This window comes from Oculina patagonica, chromosome 3, assembly GCF_052425735.1.
Source record: "Oculina patagonica isolate OP01 chromosome 3, crgOcupat, whole genome shotgun sequence".
Taxonomy (NCBI): Eukaryota; Metazoa; Cnidaria; class Anthozoa; order Scleractinia; family Oculinidae; genus Oculina; species Oculina patagonica.
In genome coordinates this window covers 4,313,293-4,335,776 of record NC_135760.1, presented here as the reverse complement: position 1 = coordinate 4,335,776, position 22,484 = coordinate 4,313,293, and the positions used below count along the sequence as shown (strand labels likewise).

The 22,484-nt window shown below is 39.2% G+C and overlaps 1 protein-coding gene and 1 pseudogene across 3 annotated transcripts in view; both read left to right on the top strand.

The window, feature by feature from the left end:
- Nucleotides 1–587: 587 nt before the first annotated feature.
- Nucleotides 588–18,743, top strand: LOC144646230 (intraflagellar transport protein 22 homolog). Of its 2 annotated transcripts, XM_078505771.1 has the most exons (9): nt 588–653; nt 1,427–1,489; nt 1,965–2,153; nt 11,720–11,793; nt 11,967–12,049; nt 12,176–12,268; nt 16,059–16,157; nt 17,272–17,372; nt 18,200–18,743. In XM_078505771.1, the coding sequence occupies exons 1-9, from the start codon at nt 620–622 to the stop codon at nt 18,349–18,351; spliced, it is 888 nt and encodes a 295-aa protein (XP_078361897.1). In that variant the 5' UTR covers nt 588–619; the 3' UTR covers nt 18,352–18,743. The 2 variants fall into 2 exon arrangements, with proteins under 2 accessions (XP_078361897.1, XP_078361898.1); XM_078505772.1 differs by lacking the exons at nt 588–653; nt 1,427–1,489; nt 1,965–2,153 and adding an exon at nt 3,375–3,586.
- A 2,524-nt stretch (nt 18,744–21,267) lies between these two features.
- LOC144646231 (transmembrane protein 45B-like) overlaps nt 21,268–22,484 on the top strand; it is a 113,718-nt pseudogene continuing 112,501 nt past the window's right edge. Inside the window, exon 1 of the transcript XR_013569371.1 lies at nt 21,268–22,380. The product of XR_013569371.1 is annotated as a transmembrane protein 45B-like (transcript). The remainder of the gene's footprint in view (nt 22,381–22,484) is intronic.

Here is a 22,484-nt window from a genome sequence, read left to right as displayed (position 1 = left end):
TTCTACTCAGTGCATTTTACAATTTTAAATTTTGTATCTCAATTTTTTTCTTTTTCACATTGAGGTGTCTTTATTTCCTGACAGTATTTTTGTTTACACAATGAATTCGTCAACTATCCTTTAATCAAAATGAGGTGATTTATTTTATTCTTGGCATAGAATCTTGGCCATAGGCCTTAAACGAAAAACCCAGTAAAAATGCCTTGTCAGCCTTTAAATGGGTTTCCATGCAACTACGCTTGGTATTTAACGAAGGCAGGCGGTCTGGACAAATTAACAAGTCAATGCCGAAGTCACTTTAATTAAAGATTTGTGTATTCTCAGAATTTCGCAACAAATCAACGGGAAATGACTGCTCCGTTACAGCACACATCCTTATTAATTCTGGAAAAATCTATTCATGGTTTCTTGTTGTTCCGTCACTTAGTTTTCGAACAAACACCCTCCGGCAACACTTGGGCCTTATTACAGATGCAAATTACAGCCCTTCCTCTGAAATATAAATAAATTCACCATTCAGCGTTAGCGGCTAATCGGCCTCAGTTTTATATGGGCTTTGTTGCTCACGTTTCAATCATCGTTACTTGCAAGTCCTTTATTTTTTTTTACAAAAATTTAAATGGATTCAAAGCTCCCAGGGAATGCTCCAAATGGTATGTGTTTTGTTATTTTTTTTTTCATTAATCCTACACCTTATTAGCTGGCTTAGCGTGCAGCATCGCTTTATATTTTTACGATATTTTGGCGATCAATGTCGTATGCGGGCGCATCAATATAAAAAGGAATAGCAAAATATACAAAAAATATCATCTTGTAAAATATTTTGTTATCGAAAAATTATTTTACCCGATTTCAAAAATTTCAAGCATTGAAAAACCTAAGCGCAATTTTAGAGAGCGTTGTGAATATATAACTGAGAGTTCGTTGAGGCAAATATAAAAAGATCTTTCGGGGAACTGTCACGCTTCAAGAGCCCTCATAATAAACGCAATGTCGGATTATATTCTCTCAGTATCGCTGAAAATTAACAGGAAATTTAAAAAGGAAAAAAAAAGTATTCGCCAAATTTATCAAGAGGAATTTTCCTTAATCAGATTTTTCTATATAATATTGTCAGTTGGAAACTGCATGAAAAGTGTTTATTAAAAAAATGCATTTTGGTTTCTAACGCTCAATTCCACCGCGCATTTTGTGTTACGCGCGGTAAGGGGACTAAGACGAGTATAAACAACTCTGCCATGTCAGCAAACATAACCACCGCAATTTTGTTTTTTGCCCTGAGCTCCCCTGGAAATTGACCTAAAACAATTATTTAACTCAGTTTCTATAAACGGCAAAGTGTGACTATAAAAACATTGTTCGCTAGTCGTCTCCACTTCGATGGTAATAGTTTATTGATTTTACACTCTTATACACTTTTGCACAGGGCGTCCGTTTCACACGGAAGATCCGCCTCGACGCCGTAGGAGCAGCGGCGCGAATCCTGGGGGTAAGTTAAGAGAAACCCTAGGGATGTAAAAAAAAAAACAAGGATATAACGGAAACCACTAGGACATATAAGAAGCACTTTTAGGTTGAGGGGAAACCAAGGTTATACCTTATTATTACTTATTTTAAAATCGCAAAATTAAAGACCCGCGAAAAACTTATTTTAAACGTTTTAAACGTGTTTTTAATGCTTTTAACGTATTTTTTGGCCAAATCGCGAAAATTAAGTCCCGCAAAATATGCCCGTTCTATTTTCGCGAAACTAAGTAACAATAAGGTAATTGCTTTACTTCAATTGAGTAAAAAGGAAGTGAGCTTTTCGAAAAGTTGAACAACAGTTCATTTCTCACCCCCTTTTTTTCCGGCGCCGGCCTCTCGCCGGCTGGGCTGGGTATAAGTGGCTCAGTATAAAGCAGAAAGTCATCCAAAAGTCCCTTGTCTTGTGATACTCTTTAAAGTTTCACTGCTTGTTCTAGCAACTGCAAATCGTCGTCCATCAAACAGCCGAACTCACGAAGAACAGCGACGTTTATCCGAAAGCAGCCGAACACACGAGGAACAACGACGTCTATCCCAAAGCAGCCGAACACACGAGGAACAACGACGTGTGTCCGTAAGCAGCCGAATCAGTCAGGATGAACAGCAAATAAGACGGAGGTCAGAAGGTACTGTGTAATATACGCTATCCGGCGATGTCCGCTGGGCGCGCGGCCTCCAGGGTCTCTCCTTGTGTTCTGCGCCGAGACACACACTTAAATCGGACAACCTGTATACTGGGATGCCAGTGGAGTTTTTCTAGACGCCAAAAACAACGGCTTTAAAAGTCAACTTGCGATGGGCTATCTCCCATCCAGGAAGTACAAATGAGAATTAGTGGTCATTCATTTATTGTTTCCACATGAAACTTTAGAATTTAGAGGAATTAGTTATTTTCTTATCTCTGCGCCATCAACCCGTGCTCCAACAGTTAGAGCTGTGCAAAGATGCTCGGCAACTTTTTGGCAACTTTTAATTTTCATCTTTCGAGGAACTTTTTTCCTTTCGCCGAAAGGAAAAAAGTTCTAGATCGAAGATTTCCGAAGATTGTCCGAGTGCTGCTCGAAGGCCATCTGAGCGTTTCTGAGTATTTTTCGAACTTTTCCGAAGAGAAGCGAAATTTGCCGAAGATTTCCGAGGAAGTTCAGAAGATGCTTCAACTTTCGGATCAAAAAGCATAAAAACTCGTCAGGAAACATGACGTCATCGCCGATATCTTCACCATTGTTCTTTGCGAAAAAAATCCTTGTAATTCAACAAATTTTGGTGTTAAAATGTTATTTAGATATTTCTGTTGAAGTTAAATTGCATGAAAATGCTTAGAAATCTTACCTTCAAAGGGAAATTAACATAGTATTTGGGGAATTTTCCGTATTTAAAAGCAACGTTTTGGATTTTTTGGAGCAACTTTCAAGCAACTTTTGGATTTTGGTCTTAAACATTGGTCTTTTAAACCTCGACTAAATTTTAGCAAAATTCCGAGTAATTTTGTTCAACGCTAAACAGTCTTTCCCCGCCAGACTAAGGTAAACTAAGAGTTTGTACAGTGCAAACACAGTTTTTCTGTTCTTTTGCATAAATTCGCTTGAATGAACGATGGCTCTTAAACAAAAAAAAAAAAACAAACATGCATTTCAAACACAAATGTGAGATTTGTTTACTGTTATTGGCTTTTTAGTAAAAAGGTTTTCAAACAAACACTATAAAAGATAAAAAGGCTGGCAAACAGAACTGGTAAAATGCCACCGAAATAGTGACATAGCCCGGGAGGTTACCAAATACTATTATATCATACAGAATATGTTTGATTAAATTAAATTGACCGACTTGAAGCGCAAATGTCAAAGTGGCGGGGTGAATTCGCATATTTAATATTCAGTCACAAAGAGCGCTTAATTTCGGCCGCGCCACTGATGTTGAGGTTTAGTCATGTCGGCAAAACCGCCAGCCAACAGCCAAAAACCAAAGCATTCAGCTCGGTCAATGACCGGAGCGGAAACGCAAAGCTCAGCTGGACGATCTAAACGAAATGCTAAGCAGGATCGACAGCAAGGCAATACAAGTAAGTTAACTGGTTTCTACTTTATAATTATCGCAAAACAGTCGTGTTTTACAATATGACTTTTGTCGAGCGACGCGACGTATCTATTATTACGGTATGGTTAGAGGCTAAACTATGGAAGCAGTCATATCATTTCATCTTTTGATCGTTAGAAAAAAGTACAGATTTTATTAGCGACATTAGCCTGCGAAGACTAAACTAAAATCTAGAAAAATGGTCAATAATATTTACCACACGTAATTCATCTTGAAATCGACCGCAAATCGAATCTGTTAAAGTAAAGGGTCAGTACTGACTAATCGGCAATAGAAAATGCACGATTCGAAACGATAGTCTTTCCTTAGTCGCCTTAAAGGTTCACGCAGTAAAGAGAATATGACACAAAAATCAGTCAGTCGTCGGGGATTTTAATTGATATACCTAATCTCACACTGTTACCTAAAAGAAAACAACAGTTTATTTTTTCGGAATTTCGCAAAGGGTTACAGCTGCTCTCGGCTAATTTTTCTATTTGTACTTCAAATATTAATATTTCAAATATTACTATTCCTCGCAATTTTATTTATGTCACAGAAGAAAAACATATCATAGTTTAAAGTCATCAAGGCTGAAATATTCCCCAAAATATATTACAAACAAAAAACACACCGAGTGATTGGAGCTTTTATTCTAAACAGAACAATGTCACTCTTAAGTAAATTAAGAATTTTGCTCTTTAAAAAATTCACTGCTTATGGTTTTTCTATAAAAATTTGCATTTTTTGTCGCAGTGGCACGGTTGTTAGCTAGAGCGAAATGAAACTGAGCGTGCTGACTTAGGATGTCTTTGAGCAATAATCGTCAAATATAGCTCAAATGAATCGCCCACGCCTGGTAAATTCTTGGACTCCGTAAACATATAAATTTATGTTTCATCAAGAGAAAATAACTGTCCGAAGGAAATACGGAAATCATGTAATTCATCTCGAAACAACGAGCCCCAATATATCTAACGTCTCGATAACACAGTTACGGGAATTATATTTAATCACGAAAAAAATTGTTCAGTACTACTGGCGATCTATGAAATAAATGTGTCTACTCAGAACTTTTTCTTAGTAGCAAACACATACATCTTTTATTACCAAAATGACTATATTAAATGTAACAGCGTCCTTTAACAGCCGAGACTGAGGGCCTGTTTATATGAGGAGTTGTCCCTAGTGGGGGTTCCCTCCATCCGAGCCCCCCGGGGGGAGAGCTTTTCATACGTCTCCTTATAAATAGCTGGGAGCCGTTTATATGGGAAATTGCACAACGTTGGCTCGGGGGACAGGGTGACCCTGGATGGAGGGTCACATCGCTTGAAGGTAGCGTGACCCTGGGGAGCGAACCAACTTTTATCCATATAAACATTTGCTTATCTTTCCCTCGCCTACCAGGGACAAGTTGACATATACGGAGCATGCGCAAACGCTAAAATCAGCAAAAACAAAATTGCAGATAAATTGAAATCGAAGTCGGCGGTAAATTAGTCCAAAAAATGGTGTTGGTTGACGATTCAGCGTTTCTGATTTTGGAAAAAGCAGCCATAATAGATGTTTCAAAACAACTCTCGCCAGTCTTTTGAACCGAGAGGGCCAAGTTTTGGCTCGGTCAACAGGGACAACTTTCTCATCTAAACGCTCGGCAAAAGATGGCTCGGGGGAGAGGGTAACCCTCCTACGGGACACTCTCCTCCATACGCCCTGAGGGGGTTGTCCCTAGTGGGGGCTCTCCCCGACTCTTCGGCGATGGGGTCCCAAAACTGCCCTGTCGGTTCAAAAATGGCGAGATAATATTTTGAATCAGGAACACTGAAGCATCGACCAAGACCATTTTTGGACAAATTTACCCCGACTCGTCAACTTTCGAACGTTGTTTGAGCCGTTGAGCAGCGCACACTCCGTATCCTTCTCGGTGGCGCACTGCTGCCGGTCCAACTCGTCTCACCAGTCCCTCCCCACCAACTCTCTCTTCGGTTCGCAGCTATTTTAGAACGTAGAGCTCTTGCCCGGGGTGGCTCGGTAGGGGGTCCTCTTACAAGGAACAACTTTCCTCCATATAAACAGGCCCTAATTTATCAGCTCAGCGGACGACAAAAAATTATTATGACACATTGTACGTTATTACACGAAACTATCACAACATCAAATTATAGCGTTTTTCGCGCTCATAAATTTGATGTTGCGAAAAAAAGAAAGTGGCTTATTTAACAAATCAGGAGCCCATTACTAGAAATGCCAAACAAAATCTCCAAGCAGGCGAAATTATGTTGTTGCGAATGGTTTTTGCAATAAGGTATTCGCGTAGCAGTTTTCTATATGGCTTATTTTTCGCTAATATTATTAGCTTTAAAAATTCACCATACTCTGTCCCTGACTCCACAGACTTGAGGACGCCTAAAACCTCATGGCCTCTTCGCACTATTTTTAGATCTTTTTTTTTAGCTATTAAACTGAAAATTACGAAAATAAAAATAGCAAAAGAACTACATTTCCGTTCATCTTCGCCTGAAACCATGTGAAACAGTTCCAATTTTAGCGAAGCATCAAAGCAGTCGGGTTTTTCTCTCTTCAATCGTTTAAAATCGCTTGTGCGCGCGTTCGCAAAAAATGACTGTCTATTAGTCTAAAAAGAATCTGGAATGAACGTTAAGATACTCGAGGGGGGCATGGCTTGCGCCCACTGGGGGCAAAAAAAAAAAAAAAAAAAAAAAAAAAAAATAAAAAAAAAATTTTATTTTTAAATTAAAAATAGAAAAAAACGCCAAAGGTTATAAATTTTTTGGAGTTTATTAAAAAAGTTCTACGTGTTTGAAAATAGAGATATGCGGACTTGTCGGTGCCATTTGTCAAAGACGGGTTCGGATGCGAAACATTTAAAAAGTAAAAACACTGGCTTGCGCACGTGGGGGAATGGCATTACGCTTTCACTAGGCAACTATTGTTATCTATCCTTGCTCGTAATAACACTTCAATTTGAACAAAAAACGGCGAAATGGAAAGAAAACTTGCCTGACACGTGGGGGCATGGCTTACGCACGTGTGTCCCTTACGATTATTAGGAGTGCTCAGTTCGCGTTTCAACTCTTGCTAGGATTCCTTTGTCTATTTTCAAGGTAGGTACTGACTGCGGATTCGCTCGAGACTTATCCCCGCACTCGGCAGCAATGGAAAGGGAGAACAGCGCATTTTCTTACCCGTATTACCAGAAAACTTACTTGCCAACCTTGTCCCCAGTGTTTTCTCTACTTTTTAAAAACGCACAGCCATTTTGAAAATCGTCGCAGAGAAGAGCCTGGGGATAAGGTTGCTCCCTAACCAATTAACTTCGTCGTTCGGTCGATAATTCAATCCGCTTGGTGAGTACCGTAAAATTCCGGTTATAAGCCCCCCCGGTTATAGGCCCGTCAACCTGGAAACAACAAAAAAATTGGATTATAAGCCCCCCCCCCCGGATATAAGCCCCCCTCTTCCGGATGACAGTACTGAACAGGGCTAAATGTCGCTTTTTGTGCGTTTTTAACTTAAAAACGTATTTCGATCAACACTCCCGGGGATCGTTTCGAAACGTTTTTTTCATTCCGCTTATAAGCCCTCCCGGATATAATCCCCTCCGCTTATAAGCCCACAAAAAACCCTTACGAAGTTGTATAAGCCCAGGGCTTATAACCGGAATTCTACGGTATTCCATGTAACCCCCATTAAATGTCCCGAGAATATACCTAGACAACCCTTTACGGCCCTACAAAGCCCGATATAGCCCGTGTACGCTTTTACGACTGAAGTGCAGAGAGAGAGAACTGTACGTTAAAAAATGGACCAGCTGCTCTCTTAGTGATTTTATTAATGCTGCTTCAGTAGTGAAAAAAAGGACTCGGTATTACGGTCTCCTAGACACTTAACAAGTCTAGCGATCTCCGGGATCGCCCGCTTTTATCATGGGCAACAACACATGCCCTGACTAGTAAATAATAAATCTCCCCCCCCTTCTTTTTTTTTTTTTGGGGGGGGGGGGATTTTTTCCCTTCCCCCCCCCCCCCCCTTTTTTTCTCCTCCCCCACTAAAAGAGCCTCTGCGGAGAATGAGAATAAAGATGGTAAATTTTAAGCTTGGTTATAAATAATGGAGATGACTTGTAATACAATGAAAACTTTTAAAAAATTCCGGGTCTTTCGCGTTTTTCTCGCGAAAATCGCGAAAAGTAAGTCCGGCGAAAATAAGTAACAATAAGGTAAGTCCCCGACGGGAATCGAACCCATGGCCTCCCAGATATCGGTTGGGCGCTCTAACCAACTGAGCTACGAGAGAGTCTTTGTGAACTGGGCCATTTACTAGGTTTATATGTGACACGCGTCCTGCATACTGCTAGGATCAGCAATGTCGAAATCATCTCAAGTGTGTAGTAAATAATAAAGATGGTAAATTTTAAGCTTGGTGATAAAAAATAAATGCCCCGACTGTCTGTGCTTAATTTTCGAAAAAAAGACTTCTTATTATTGACCAAAACAGACGACTGATTTTGATCAAAAGAAAAGAAAACATTTTTTATGACACGAAAAAAAAATAAAAACCATTTTCAGTTATCAGACCCTTTGAAATAAATCCGATATAAGCCTGACAAACAGACTTCCTTACCGGTCCTAGACGTCGATGTAGACGTCTCAGTGTGAAAAATGTTTGTGTAAACTGCAGTACTGATGATGTATTTATCATTTAAACTTTGACACTTAAGACTGTATATATTGACTTACTATACTGTAATCAACTCCAAGAAGGTGTCTAGCTCTTTTTTATTACAATGTGTTAATTACTTTCTGTTTCAACCTTATTACTTCTTTTCCCGCTTTTCACCTTAATGACGGCTAGACCCGCCCCCGCGCCGTATAAGACGTATAACGCTCGACATCTCGCATTGTTCCCGCCAGGTCCTTATCAAGTTTTGACAATCGCAAATAAACTACCAGTAACACTCATATATTTTCAAGACGCAGGCAAATATTAATCAGTGGTAGACAGTGATTGAGGCAGATGTTTTGCGCGGTATTTTGTTAACGTGCGAATATCATTCTATTCACTGTGCTGATAAAACTCTTCAGGGGTTTAAAAGCGAAGGTTCTGAGTTTAGTTCATTACTGAGTGTATGCTAGCACCATATACACAGCCAAGTTGAAGGTCGTATAGAAGATGTCGGTCAGCGAATCATCTGCCGCGACAACTGGTAGGTCGATTATGTTTTCAAATACTACACACAAACCCTTATATAAAATATTTAAAAAAAAATAGAGAGTAGGTATTATATAAAAAATATTTTTTTAAAAAAAAAAAAATTTTTTTGCAATCCCCTTATCTTCATCCCTGACAGAGCTTTGAACCTTCAACTTGAACATATCGAATAGGAAAATGTTGTATTTTCAAATGGAAAAAAATTCCTGCCATTTTGAAAATTAAGAGTGGCATAGAGCCATATGTAAAAAACTTCAAACTGTAAACTTGCAAAATTGTTGCAACTTTGGTGTTTATTTGTAGGCTTTTTCGAGAATATTTTGCATCAGTTATGCTTTGATCATAGTGCTAGTGCTAAGGGTGCAATTTTTTTAAAATACGTGTAACTCGCTGGGTTTTTTTTTCGAGATTTTCAAAATATAAGGACTATAATACAAGTAAGTTTTGATATTTCATATTATCAAAATTTCAGCAGATTTATAAAGCCGGTTTTTATTTTAGTTTTCTGAGCTCAAAATTACAATTATGCAGTCCCTCTTTGCTTTGGAAAAATAATCATTATTACCCGCTGTTTAGAACAATAATCAGATTCTCTGTCTTCGATAACCGAAGCTGCCGATTTTGTCACTAGCTGGAGTTGCTAAGCAGCATGACGTCACGTCACCATGCCATGTTGACGTTATTACTTTCGGATTATTCTCCAGCAACCTCGTTCCCAGGGTCTACTCCGCTTTCAAGTCGCCGAGAAGACCCTGGGGACGAGGTTGAGTTCCAAGTGTTCGTACTATTTTTTTATTGGGTAAGAAAAATCGGAAATTCTTCGTCGCTTCTACTAAAGGTTTGCCGCCTGGATTTGCCAAATCTCGACTGGAGAATGGGACCGAGTTCATTAATAATACATCTTTTTAATTTAAAACTTTGCAGTTTCAGCTAATGCATTTATTTATATTAATTCCTGCTGTCTTTTGTTTGTTTTCTTTCACGCATGTCGTTTACTCATTCATTATTCAAACTTCCTTTTCAATTTTGTCTGGAGGCAGTAACTGTTAATTACAGCAGCCGATCGCCCATAACATGGTCCAGACAGTTTTACCTATTAACTGATCGCGAGTGACATTTTTATTTCGGCGAAGCAGCTAACATCGATCAGAAGAAAAATGTCAGGCAAAGCTTTTCCGAATTCCTTATCGCGACGTCCAGTGAACCGTCGGCGAAAGAAAACAGGTATTCGGTGTATGTAATGTTTATCAGCTTCAGCGGGAAATAAATCGCACTTAAATCTTTTTGAAAAGTCACTTCAAAAATAACACCTGAATTTGTTAAGTGCTTAAAGCCAGGTATAAATTCCAACAATTCGTCTAAATTGTCGCCATTTCTATGGATATAAACAGATAATGTATTCCATTCTATTTTTCAGAAAAATAACCAAGAACCTAACAGTTTCAAAAGTAGCCTAGCTTACACTGCCCTTTGTTGTGAAAAAAAAAAAAATCCGAAAGATGTGAGCCGAAAACTCTTTCATCCTTTATCATGTTAAACTTGATGCCAGCAGACACATACAATATTTATATAACTTCATTTTGATCTCTCTGTTTAGTCCGATGCTAAATTTTAACTAAATTGTCAACTATAAATAAACAGTTGCCATTTTATAGAGTTTTATGGTTTCAAGCGTCTTCCGGGGCGCGAAGAGCATAGTAGGTCTGTAAGTAAGTATTTAGGCGAGTTCTGCCGTTTTGAACAGAGGGTGGCTAAGGCCCCCACACGACAAATAAGTTGAATCTTCTATTTTCTGACTTGTGACACCCTTAGCCTGTTTGTTTACCTTCGTTTCTATGCTATGAATGTTAGCTTATGTTATTGTTGTTTTTAATGTAACCGCTCTCCATTCAACTGCAAAAGAACTCCAAAAGCCGGCTGTAAGGATAAATCCAGCTCGATTTGCAGGCAAATTTTTTAGACTTTGAGTATCAGTAAACCTCTTTTTATTCCTGCGGGCATGTTACTCGACTGAGAAGGAAAACAAGTCTTTTATGCAGGAAATAAACATGTGCCTGCATTACCATATTTAAATTTTAAAAAGATATTTCAATTCAGAGCAGCTGTCGACATGTTATAATTTACATACTTTGGCCCCCCCCACCTTTTGTAGGGCCCCCCCTGGGGCGGGGTTTTCCCGGGAATTTTTTTTTTTCCCATGCTCAGCATGTTAAACTTCATCTTCATTATTTATTACCGAGCTTAAAATTTACCATCTTTATTATTTACAAATTTACACCTGTAAGCATATAAATGAGGCTACTCCGGCCCAGGGTTACTTGCTTCCCGGCGCCTCACATTACTAGGAGAAATGGCATAATGCTGTTACTAGCTAAGCCTAAAGTTGTAATATACAGCTTAAAGCAACCAATCTGAAAAGACCTTTGATTCCAGTAAAAAAGGTAAAAGGAGATCTAGAAGGAATTTATATAAAGCAAAAAATATATTCGCGAAATTTTCGAGGCAAAAAATTAATTTATTTTATTTTATTTATATTTTTCTCTTATTCTACGTTGTATCGGTCTCTGCTCAATTTCAGTTTTCTATGTGTCACTCAGTTGATCCAACGTATACCGGTAGGAGATCGTACACGGTTTGCTTGCTGAACTTTTAATAGATATTTTGCAACACTTAATCTCAGTAAATTTGAAGAATTTTTTAATTTTTCCTTAATTAGATGAGATACCCTTTATCGCGACTATAATATAATAATAAATTTTTGCGATTTCAAAAACAAAAAATCCCGCGAAAATTTGAGGAAAATTTTCAAAAGTAGAATATTTTAGCTAATTTTTACCAGGCGCCTCACTGCTTGACTCTCCCCAATCTCCTCGCAATTTTTTTCCAGATCGAAGGACGAAGAAGGAAACCGTCTATCTCGGAATGTTCAAGGCAAAAGTTCTAGTTTTGGGACCTTGTGAGGTAATTTTCTTCGTTTAGAAAGATATTTTATCTTTTATATTTTGTAACTGAACATTTTAAAGTAGTCTTACGGTTTAAGATCGATAGAAAATTAGGTTGAAATGAACTTATAATTATTAGTGTCCACAGCTGGCAGGGTTTTCAACTCAATCTGGTTTTTTTTTTAATCACAGAGTGGTAAAACTGTAATCTCGAATTTCCTCTCTGATGCTACTGAAACTTCAGGAGGAGAATATCATCCGACACAAGGTGTCAGGTAAATTACGAATGTACAGATGCAATAACCTTTAATTTGCAATTTCACAGCGTGCGTATATATGGATGTTTGCTTGTTTACATGGAAACCGTAAATTTTTTAAACCCGACTTTTTTTTCCTGACAGAATACTAGAGTTTGAATGCAACGGGATAGAAATATCTCCAGGTAAAACAGCTAATTGTGAGGTGGAGCTGTGGGATTGTAGTGGAAATCACAAGTAAGTTATCAAGATAGCAAAAGGTTTCGTAGGTGTAGGCTTCGTTTAAAAATATCTTTGAACAAGGTTGGGAAAATCCCGGGGTATCCAATCGAACGTTCGGTAATCGAACTCAATCGAACACCAATCGTTCGATTGGGTTCGGTAATCGAACATAATCGAACTCACAATAAAATTTGGTCAATCGAACTCAATCGGACGCTCGATTACCGAACAATGAACAATCGAACTCAATCGAACGTTCGATTACCGAACAATTATTTTAAGCTGAGGGCCCCAAGTTAATCAGTAACTTACGTTACTGTCACGGGTCACCCTCATTAAATACAATCGAACGTTCGAATACCGAACTCATGTTTGTTTATACTGCGTACATATTGTACGGTGCACCGTTCCTCTAACCCTTTTTTGGCGATTTACCATACCCCGGGATAGGACGATTGTCTGCACAATAGCCACGGGCACACCAGCGACGCGACGTTAATTTTGCATCGATTGATTTCAAGAGCTACGGCTGGGGCAGTCGAACAACGTACTCGTCCCAAACTAAAGTCAATTTTGCATGCAAGTTTTTTGCTTATTACGACGATTTCGATCTTAAGAAAAAAAAATTGTTTTACTTGTTCACTTGTTATTTTTGTCATCCATGTTAATAGTAAGCATTTCCTCCAATGTAATTGTTGTCATGCTGGAAATTGCTTTTCTGCTGTCAACATCGCTTTTGGCCGCCCTCGAGTGCTTGGACAGACTGAGCGGCAGCGTTTTGGCTACTAATAATTAATGAATCTTCACACATTGAACACAACTGCCTGTGTTGCAGTGAATAAAATGGTGCAACTTCTGTCTGAGTGTAACGGCGAAAAGCAGGGCAAAAACCATATCCTTCCTTCTAATATAGAAATGTAAACAATAGTGCATTCCAGTTATTTTACCGTCGTTTTGTTCTCTTCTACCAAATATACATTGACATTCAGTTCGATATTTGGACGTTTTTATATTTATTCCATTCAATAAAAGTTGATTTTGATTAGTCCTGCGTGATTTACTTATCAAGAGAAAGATTCCGAACAAAATCGAACCCGATTGAGTTCGATTATGTTCGATTGTGTTCCATTATGTTCGATTATGTTCGATTGGTTCGATTGGTTCGATTGGTTCGAAAATCGAACTCACAGCAAAATAGATGTTCGATTTTGTTCGATTACCGAACCCAATCGAACGATTGGTGTTCGATTGGGTTCGATTGATTTTTGGTTCGATTTTGTTCGATTGGATACCCCGGGGAAAATGTGGTAATCTGTCAGTGGCCAAAGGCAAAGGCAAATAAACGGGCTGTGAGACACTGACAAATCAGTCTGGGTGATATTTTGGGATATCTTATTAGTTAGATAATTATTACTACCATAAAAGTATTTGCATAATTTTGTGGCATAAACAATATGTGTGCCTGGGAGATATATCATTTCTAGATAGTGTTTTGCAGGTGGCTTAGTGGTCTTTAACCAATCATGAGAAAGAATCAAAGTCTCTTCGAGATACCGACTTTTTTTGCATGAAGTATGAGTCGAAGGTTTATCCTGTGCATTTTTCTTCGAACTTATCATTACGGTTGCTTTGTAGTTTAGTTTAACAATTTCCTATCTTCGCGGAGGAAATGCAGCCATATAATTTTGTCAAAAATGGCTCGTCCGCGCCGGGTATTTATACACATATTCCTCAACATTACACAAATAAACAGTGCAAATTTCACCGAGATCTGACAATTCTATACTTTAAAATTGCAAGGACCTTTCGAGGCAGTCGATTACGGCAGCGAAATTAGCAAATGAAACAGCAAAATATGCGTTCGACGCTTTGTTTTTGTGACGCCATATTTGAATTGTTATAGGTAGACCGCAGTTCAATGTGTTCAAGGCCGTATCGTTACGATTGCTCCACGAAAGAGCACGAAAAAAATACGGATATTTCCGACTACTGTCGGAGAAAACATTGCGTAAACAAATCGATACACTCAAGCTGCGTTTTTTCTGACTCGTCCCCAGTCGTCTTCATATAGCACGCGGCAATCTCTCCCTCCGCTGTATATTTGCCGCGTGCTGTATGAAGACGACTGGGGACGAGTCAGGCGTTTTTTCGCTCCCCCGCCCCCACCCTCTTGCTTCTTCTGTTTTGTGCTGGCGTCCAGGTTTCTCGCCGTTCTCACCGAGCGCTCATCGATCGAAAAACACGAAAAATAGAGGGCTGTGGACAGTCTATGCGAGGGTCGGATATCAAGACAGCTTCTTCGTGGGCTTAAGAAGGATTAAACAAAAGCCATATATACAGTGAATGCTATCGAATTATATTTGAAGATGAAATACGAAGGAATTTTGCTGTCTTTGACTGGAATTCCACTCGAACTGCGTAGATACGATCGCATGTTGTAAAGCCGATTCATGCAACATTGCTGTCAACGCGAGGTCACGTCCCTAACGACCTAGGCTGATGACGAAATAGAATGGGCGCTTGTAGCGACCAAATTTGGCCTAAAAAAGAAGCCTTAAAAGAAGCCCCCATCTCTTGCATTTATTTTAACTTCAATAATATCTTTGAAAAGAGCAAGTTTTTTGGTATGGTTTATTTTTGACGTTTGTAATTTTTAAACGATGTAAGTGCTAGTGGCTATTTATTCGTGTTTTAGTTACGCAATCCATTGTTTGTGCGACGCTTTTTATAGATCGCCTTTCAGACACACGTGCGTTAAGATAAGAAAGCTGACATGTCACTTTTAACATTGTTATATAACGTTTGTAAATGTGACAAGTCACGTTTTTTCCACGAGATCGCGTGATCACCCACAGCGGAAAGTAATCCCTTGAGAAATTAAAATATTCCCTTGAGAAATTAAAAAAGTCCCTTGAGAGTAGACAAGAATGTTCCAAATTTTGCCCCACATAACTGCTATTCTCCTATTTTCGCTTGTAAACAAGCAAAAAAATTCGCAAAAATGAAATATAACAACAATTTACAATCCGCATGCATATAATTTACCCTATTTCGCATGGTGCTGAACTACCCGATCATAGTACAGTTAAAAAAAAAGGAATCTTGATAACTTGAACCTTCTATTAACTTGAACCTTTTTTATTCCCCTCCAGGTGATTTTATAACTAATTTTACCCCCGATAACTCAAAACTTTTTCAAATTCCCCTGAAGGTTTCCGCCATTTGGATTAAACTGTAACAATATATGCACGACTGCCTGTCTAGACTAGATAATCTGGATCTGGCATTGAAAAATGTTATGAAAATGTAAAGAAATTGTGGCATACAGTTGAGCCAAAATTATATAGTTCAACCTCACTACAATTATAAGCTTGCAGCAGAATTAACTGGCCATTGTTTAGAGGGAGGGTTCAAAAGCAGTATTTGGATAGGCACCTGGTTGGAATGAAAATTCCTGGCTGTTATAGTGAGGTGGCAGCCTGGGTGGGGGTACTCCTGTAAAGTTTTATTGGTTGTACTACAATGGCTCTCAAACCCTGAACCATATTTAGAGATGAAAATCAAAATATTGATGGAGGGCAAGAAGGACTGAGAAATTATGTCAAATATCATACCCAATCCTGCAACACATACATAGCCTGGAGTGCTAGTATCCCTAAGTGGGGAGGGTTTGCAGCAAGTGGAGATTTGACTGTATTGTAATAAATCAAATAATATTTTTGTAGGTCAATGCTTTAAAACACAGTGTTATATGGTGGTTTTAATTGTTGTGCTTTGATTCTTTCTTCTATTGTACCTATGTAAGGTTTTCTACATGTTGGGCCGCTTTCCAAAAGGAGGCAAATGGAGTTTTAATCATCTACAATCCTGATCAAGCAAACCATGATAAGGAACTAGAGACTTGGTAAGAAAACAATCTTACTCTGTATATATTTTTCAATGACCTTAGAGAATAAAAGCTATATGGCTACTTCAAAACTGGACCCCTTTGGTCCCATTTAATTGTGAGTCTATTCCAGCTAAGGGAGGCATAGTGGCCTAATGGTTAGTGTGCCGGGCTCTGGATCGAGTGGTTTGGGTTTGAGCCCTGACGGGGTCACTGTGTTGTGTTCTTGGGCAAGACACTTAACTCTCATAGTGCCTCTCTCCACCCAGGTTTATAAATGGGTACCAGCATCATAATGCTGGCGGTACCCGTGATGGACTAGCATCCCATTCATGGCGGGGGGGGGGGGGGAGGGGGAGGGATAGAAATATTCCTTGCTGCAAAATGCTTAAGAAGAATCTGGGATAAGCTCTGGCAAGTGTGGGCCATTTGGCTTGAGGCTTCCCCCTATTCCAGTAACCAATCATATTCAAGGTGTTATTTTCCCTGGGGCAGACTCCCATATGAAAGGGGTGGGTATGCTCATTGGCAAATTTGAATTGCATCCTAAAGGAGACTATTTTCCATGCCTTTTCAGTCTAGATTGCCAACACAGTATGACAGCAGTTTATTATTTCTTTATATGAACCCTAAGCAAGACCTTGTTAGCTAAAAATATTTGGTGTTTTGACCAGAACACCCTAAGTGAGACACAAGCATCCCCATCCCTTTCATATGAGCCCCCTCCCCCCTCCCCGGGTATATTTCACCAATCAAATTTCTGTATAAGCTGTGCCCCTTTACCTTTCCTAACCCAAATGGTGGTTCGACATTTTTACTTGATTTTTGAGTGAGTTTGTTTCCCTGTGTTAAGTTGTCAGTGGTCCAATCTCCCCTTTCTCTGTCTTTTGCCATGTCATGTCTGTCTTTTGTGTTACGATATGTGTTTTTAGACTTGTTGTTGTAAGGGCTTCGGGATGCCCGTATTGTGCCTGCTGTAGGCCAGCGGTAAGTTGTTGTTAGCTTGTAGGATCCGAGCTGGAATAACTGTATACTTCGTCGTACAATTAAAGAGTTTTGGCAGCTATCAAACGCTGTTACATTTTGAATCAGAAATTGTTACTTCATACTGTTTTGTTGTTTTTTCTCAAAGGTACACCCAATTTGTTCAAGGCCAAGGACTCAAGGATTCACAATGCATAGTGTTTGCTCATCACCGACCATCAGCTGCTGATACAACAAGAACACAACTACGTAAGATGGCTTGTTGCTTTTGTTATAAAAATTGTGTAATTGTAGTCAGGTGATGACATAGTTTGTTTGTAGTTTTGACGCTGACTGTTTTTTGATGTTACTTTTGTTATATTTGTTTCCTTTTTAGCGGAGAGGCAAGTTGAGTGGCCTGCATGCTCTCATGCTCTCTTCCAACAAATTGGTGGTGAAACCTGAGAAAATGGGGAGGGGTTGCTAGCCTGGGATGGACAACCATCCCATCCAGGGGTAGTTGCATTCTCGTCCCCATAGCCCTTTCGTTTCTCTTAGCCGGCTGGGCCTTGGCACGAGGAAACACAGGATTTCCAGTCCTAGATTCCAGGACTTCCGGTCTTCATGTATGCAGTCACGACGTTTCAAAAGAATGTATGAGAGAGTCGTTACGTTTTCGACTTCCGTTTAGGAATTCTTTGTTCCAAACAGCCAGTCAAAAAAATTCGAATTAATTCAAAAATCCTATGTCCCCAGAGCCCTCCGTTTTTTCGTGCCAAGCCGGCTAAGAGAAACGAAAGGGCTAAGGGGACGAGAATGGGGTAGTTGCTACAGAAACCAAAGTTATATTGGTAGTACTGACAGGTCTTCCAGAAAATTTGAAGTTGAGCCATTTTGCTTTGTAAACCACCATACAATAACAGAATATCAAGATATCAAGGGAATTCAAGGAGCATCCCTTGTGAACTTGTGAAAGGCACAAAAAGTGTCTGCGCACTAGGAGGCTAGTGTAGAGTATAACAGTGCATTTCATTGTTAGTTATGAGAAAATTATTGCGTAACATATTATTACAAAAAACTTTCTCTTTTCCACACAGCCTCAGTACTGTCCAGAGTGACGTGTGTACAAACAAACCTTGATGAAGAACCAGAAGCAGTCAGAGATGAATTTCACAACTTCTTAGCAAAGGTCATTAGTAATTGGACTGACAAACGAGATCAAGAGGAGCTTAGCATAATGAACACATGATACAACAGATCTTTATCACGTGTATTTAATTGAAAGGGTTAGGTACTTTGATAGTTTACCTTAGACTGTATGTACACCCAGCGTGCTGAAATTCCAGATACTAGTAATTTATTTGTCACCCACCCTTCTCATTTCTGCAGTTGGGTTTCTACTTGCTTGTCCTTTTACATGTAAATATTTAACATTACAGTGTATGCTGAAAGACCATGTTTTAAATGAAAGCCCCCGCAAAGGGGGTCTTCCCTTTACTTGAGCTTTCTTCACTATTCTTTCAATACATCTTATGACTATTTCATCAGGATCCATGTAAATTTATCGTCAGAGACTGTAAATAACTTTTGGTTTGTATTTGTTAAGATTTAAATGATTAAACGTGAAGTTTAACAGTTTTATCAGCTGTGTTCTTTTTATATTTCAAGTTTCCAGTATTTTATCAGGACTGGTAATTTAAAATTAAAACCAAGTATTCGTAAGAAAACATTTTTTTTTTGAGCTGGGATAATCTTTTCTAAATAGTTTGTTCCAGGCGTTCGGAAGGGGACTAGGGAGAGAACAGACTCGTACCCAGTCGCTTCTCTCGCAAATATGAGCGGCGCGCAATGCATCAAGGGAAGGGCCGTCTCCTTCCCATCAACCCCTTCGATAGCAAAGCACTCTAGCTCTTTACTTCAAAGAACATAACCAGAACGTAACCAAAAAATTTTTTGCAACGAAACTTTACAAAGTCCTTATATTTAGGCTGGTCGCTACACAAATGATCTAATCTTTCGTTTACTATTGGTTGCCAAGGAGCTAATTAGTGTACTAGGCTATTCCATCACTGGCATGTCAGTTATCTAAATATTGACTATTTACAACTTCAGTTAGTTTATACGATAAGCCGTTATATGACATTACAGTGGCTATACCACGGTTAGTTGACTGACAAACTCCAACTGTTGGCGTTTCTATGTTTAAAAATCATTAAAAGAACATCGACAAATTCTCTCCACTCAAGTGTATATATGCAAACTAGCCAAAATAATTTCAAGTTGCCAAGATGTTCAGCGACCCATTAAGGTGGCTCAACTGGATTTTTTAGGGGTAAGACTGCTCAAGTTTGAGAATTAACTACGTCGCCATTAACTATGCTATCGAAAAACGATCACAATAGTTGTATTAGATAAAGATGAAATTTTTTTATGATCAGTGTTATATTGACATCGGAGTTGCCATAGCGACGAAATGACGTCATTACGTCTTTTACTTTCGCTCGTATTACTCGGCACCAGGAGATTTTTACGAAAATCGCTCAAAGGAGCTTGTACCACACATAGCTGCCTCGATGTTGGCAAAGTTTGAACAAATTCTATGAGAGCGTTTTCGAAATATTTGGGGATGAAGTTTTCGGGGCTATAAAAACAGTCAAAAACATACTAACGAGAAAATGGGGTAATATCTAAAGAAAACGACGCGCCTGTGAATTGCAATTTCATCTTATAGTTGTTTGATTTCATTTAAAATCGTGTGTAAAACAGTGGTGGGGATTGCTTTGGTCGATTGCGAGAAAAAAGAATTTGATGAGCGTGCGTTCAGCTGCTCTTGTTGCCATTTTTGTTTATAATTTGGTCTATGCCTTCAAAAGTGATAATAAATTAAAAACCGCTCGATGAATTTTTTTTAAAATTTGACAAACTCGAGGTTTGTCATCAATTGATAAAGCTTGCAAGTTTCAAGCTCATTGAAAACATTTAAGGCAGTAAAATTGGGCCTCCAATGTACTGATTTTTTCTCGCAGATTTCGTTTTTACAAGCGAGTGTCCTTATTATTCACGGGTATTGTTTTAAGTTTCATATCCACGTGCACGACTTGAGCAAAAAATTCATTTGTATTAAATAGGACGCTCGACTGCTTTCCGAACAATTTTCCGAAACATGCTTACATTGCTTAAAAAATTGTAAAAGCATTTGTCGAGCTATTGATGTCAAGGGCCTCTGTCCAGAAAACAAAAGCTATTGTTCTGCAGATATTGTCATTGCTATTCTCACCCCAAGGCAGATTAGCATGCTTCGGAAAATGTTTCGGAAAGCAATCGAGCGTCCTGTTTAATGCAAATGAATTTTTTTACTGGAGTGGTGCACGAAGATATGAAACTTAAAACAATACCCGTGAATAATGAGGACACTCGCTTGTAAACATGAAATCTGCGAGAAAAAATCAGTACATTGGAGGCCCAATTTTACTGCCTTAAATGTTTTCAATGAGCTTGAAACTTGCAAGCTTTATCAATAGATGACAAACCTCGAGTTTGTCAAATTTTAAAAAAAATTCATTGAGCGGTTTTTAATTTATTATCACTTTTGTAGGCATAGACCAAATAATAAACGAAAATGGCAACAAGAGCACCGGAACGCACGCTCATCAAATTCTTTTTTCTCGCAATCGACCAAAGCAATCCCCGCCACTGTTTTACACACGATTTTAAACGAAATCAAACTACCATATGATGAAATTGCAATTCACAGGCGCGTCGTTTTCTTTAGATATTACCCCATTTTCTCGTTAGTATGTTTTTGACTGTTTTTATAGCCCCGAAAACTTCATCCCCAAATATTTCGAAAACGCTCTCATAGAATTTGTTCAAACTTTGCCAACATCGAGGCAACTATGTGTGGTACAAGCTCCTTTGAGCGATTTTCGTAAAAATCTCCTGGTGCCGAGTAATACGAGCGAAAGTAAAAGACGTAATGACGTCATTTCGTCGCTATGGCAACTCCGATGTCAATATAACACTAATCATAAAAAAATTTCATCTTTATCTGATACAACTGTGGTGATCGTTTTTCGATAGCATTGTTAATGGCGACGTAGTTAATTATCAAACTTGAGCGGTGTTACCCCTTGAAAATCCAGTTGAGCCACCTTAAGAACTCCACTCGAAGAAACATGACAAATTGCATGTTTTTATGCATGATATGAACTAGTTGGGCGCGCGATAGACAAGTTATTTCACACGCAAACAGCGTATACCGATTCTGTAGCAACATGGGGTCGTTACGTGGACATCTTATCCCGGGCGTGTTCCTCATAGTAGGGTCCGTGTGGTGGTTTATCGGCGAGATTCTGCGGAGCAGTCACAAAAATTATTCTCGTAGAGTTCGAGGTGAATATTTGACAAAAGCGAACTTGCGCGGGTCAACGACGTCCGTACAAACCGTGTGGTACACGTGTGGCGGTACCAGGCTTGCTAAACTCCCTGTGGAGCCCATTATAAAAGTTGTCTTCGCAGTGCTGGGTGTTATAGCCGAGCTCCACATTTCTAAAGCAGCGACCTTGTTTGACGAGAATGGAGAATTCATCCCCGCACACTTGGATAATTACGCGCATTCAGTTATGTACGGATTTTTTGGCCTCAGCGGTGTGGTCGATCTTGTCATGTGGTACGCTTTGTTACCGCTCCCGCCAAAGTTCGACTATTGGTCGAGTCACTGGCCTTTTGGTTCGAAGGGTTTTTGTTTTTCTTCCATCTGCATGGCCGAGATGAGCTCAATGTTCGATTGCATACAATCCTTTACATTTTAGTTTTCGTCACCGCTGGTGTTTTCCTCTTAGCGGTTATTTCAGACCAATTTATTTACTTCATGGGTTTTTTAAAGGCGTATTTACTGAGCTTGCAAGGAAGCTGGTTTTTCCAAATTGGTTTTGTCCTTTTTGGAGCAGATCCGTGGCAAAATTCTCCCAGTAACGACGAGTTTGTGGGAATCGTGTTCGCATTTCACGCTATGACCTGGTTTATCATTCATTTAGTTTGCCACATCATCTGTTACCACTGTTGCATTAAAAAACATCAGCTGAGCGAAAGCCTTTTTGAAGAAAGTTCAGGCGAGGAAGGCGATTGTCTGGTGCTGGAAGAGCGTTAGAGAGCAGAGCAGAGCAGAACTGAACAAAAGAAATTACATGCAAGAAACATATTGGCTTTTGGTCCTCTAATCAGCTATTTACATTGTGTTTAGATGATTGTGTTCTCGTTGCTCAAAGGCGTGACTTAGGTCCACATTGACCCGGGTAAATTTGAAGACGCGTCTTTTTTTCCCCTGTTAGGCCAACCGTCCACACTGAAACGGCGTTTTCGGTTACCGAAAACGAAAACGCT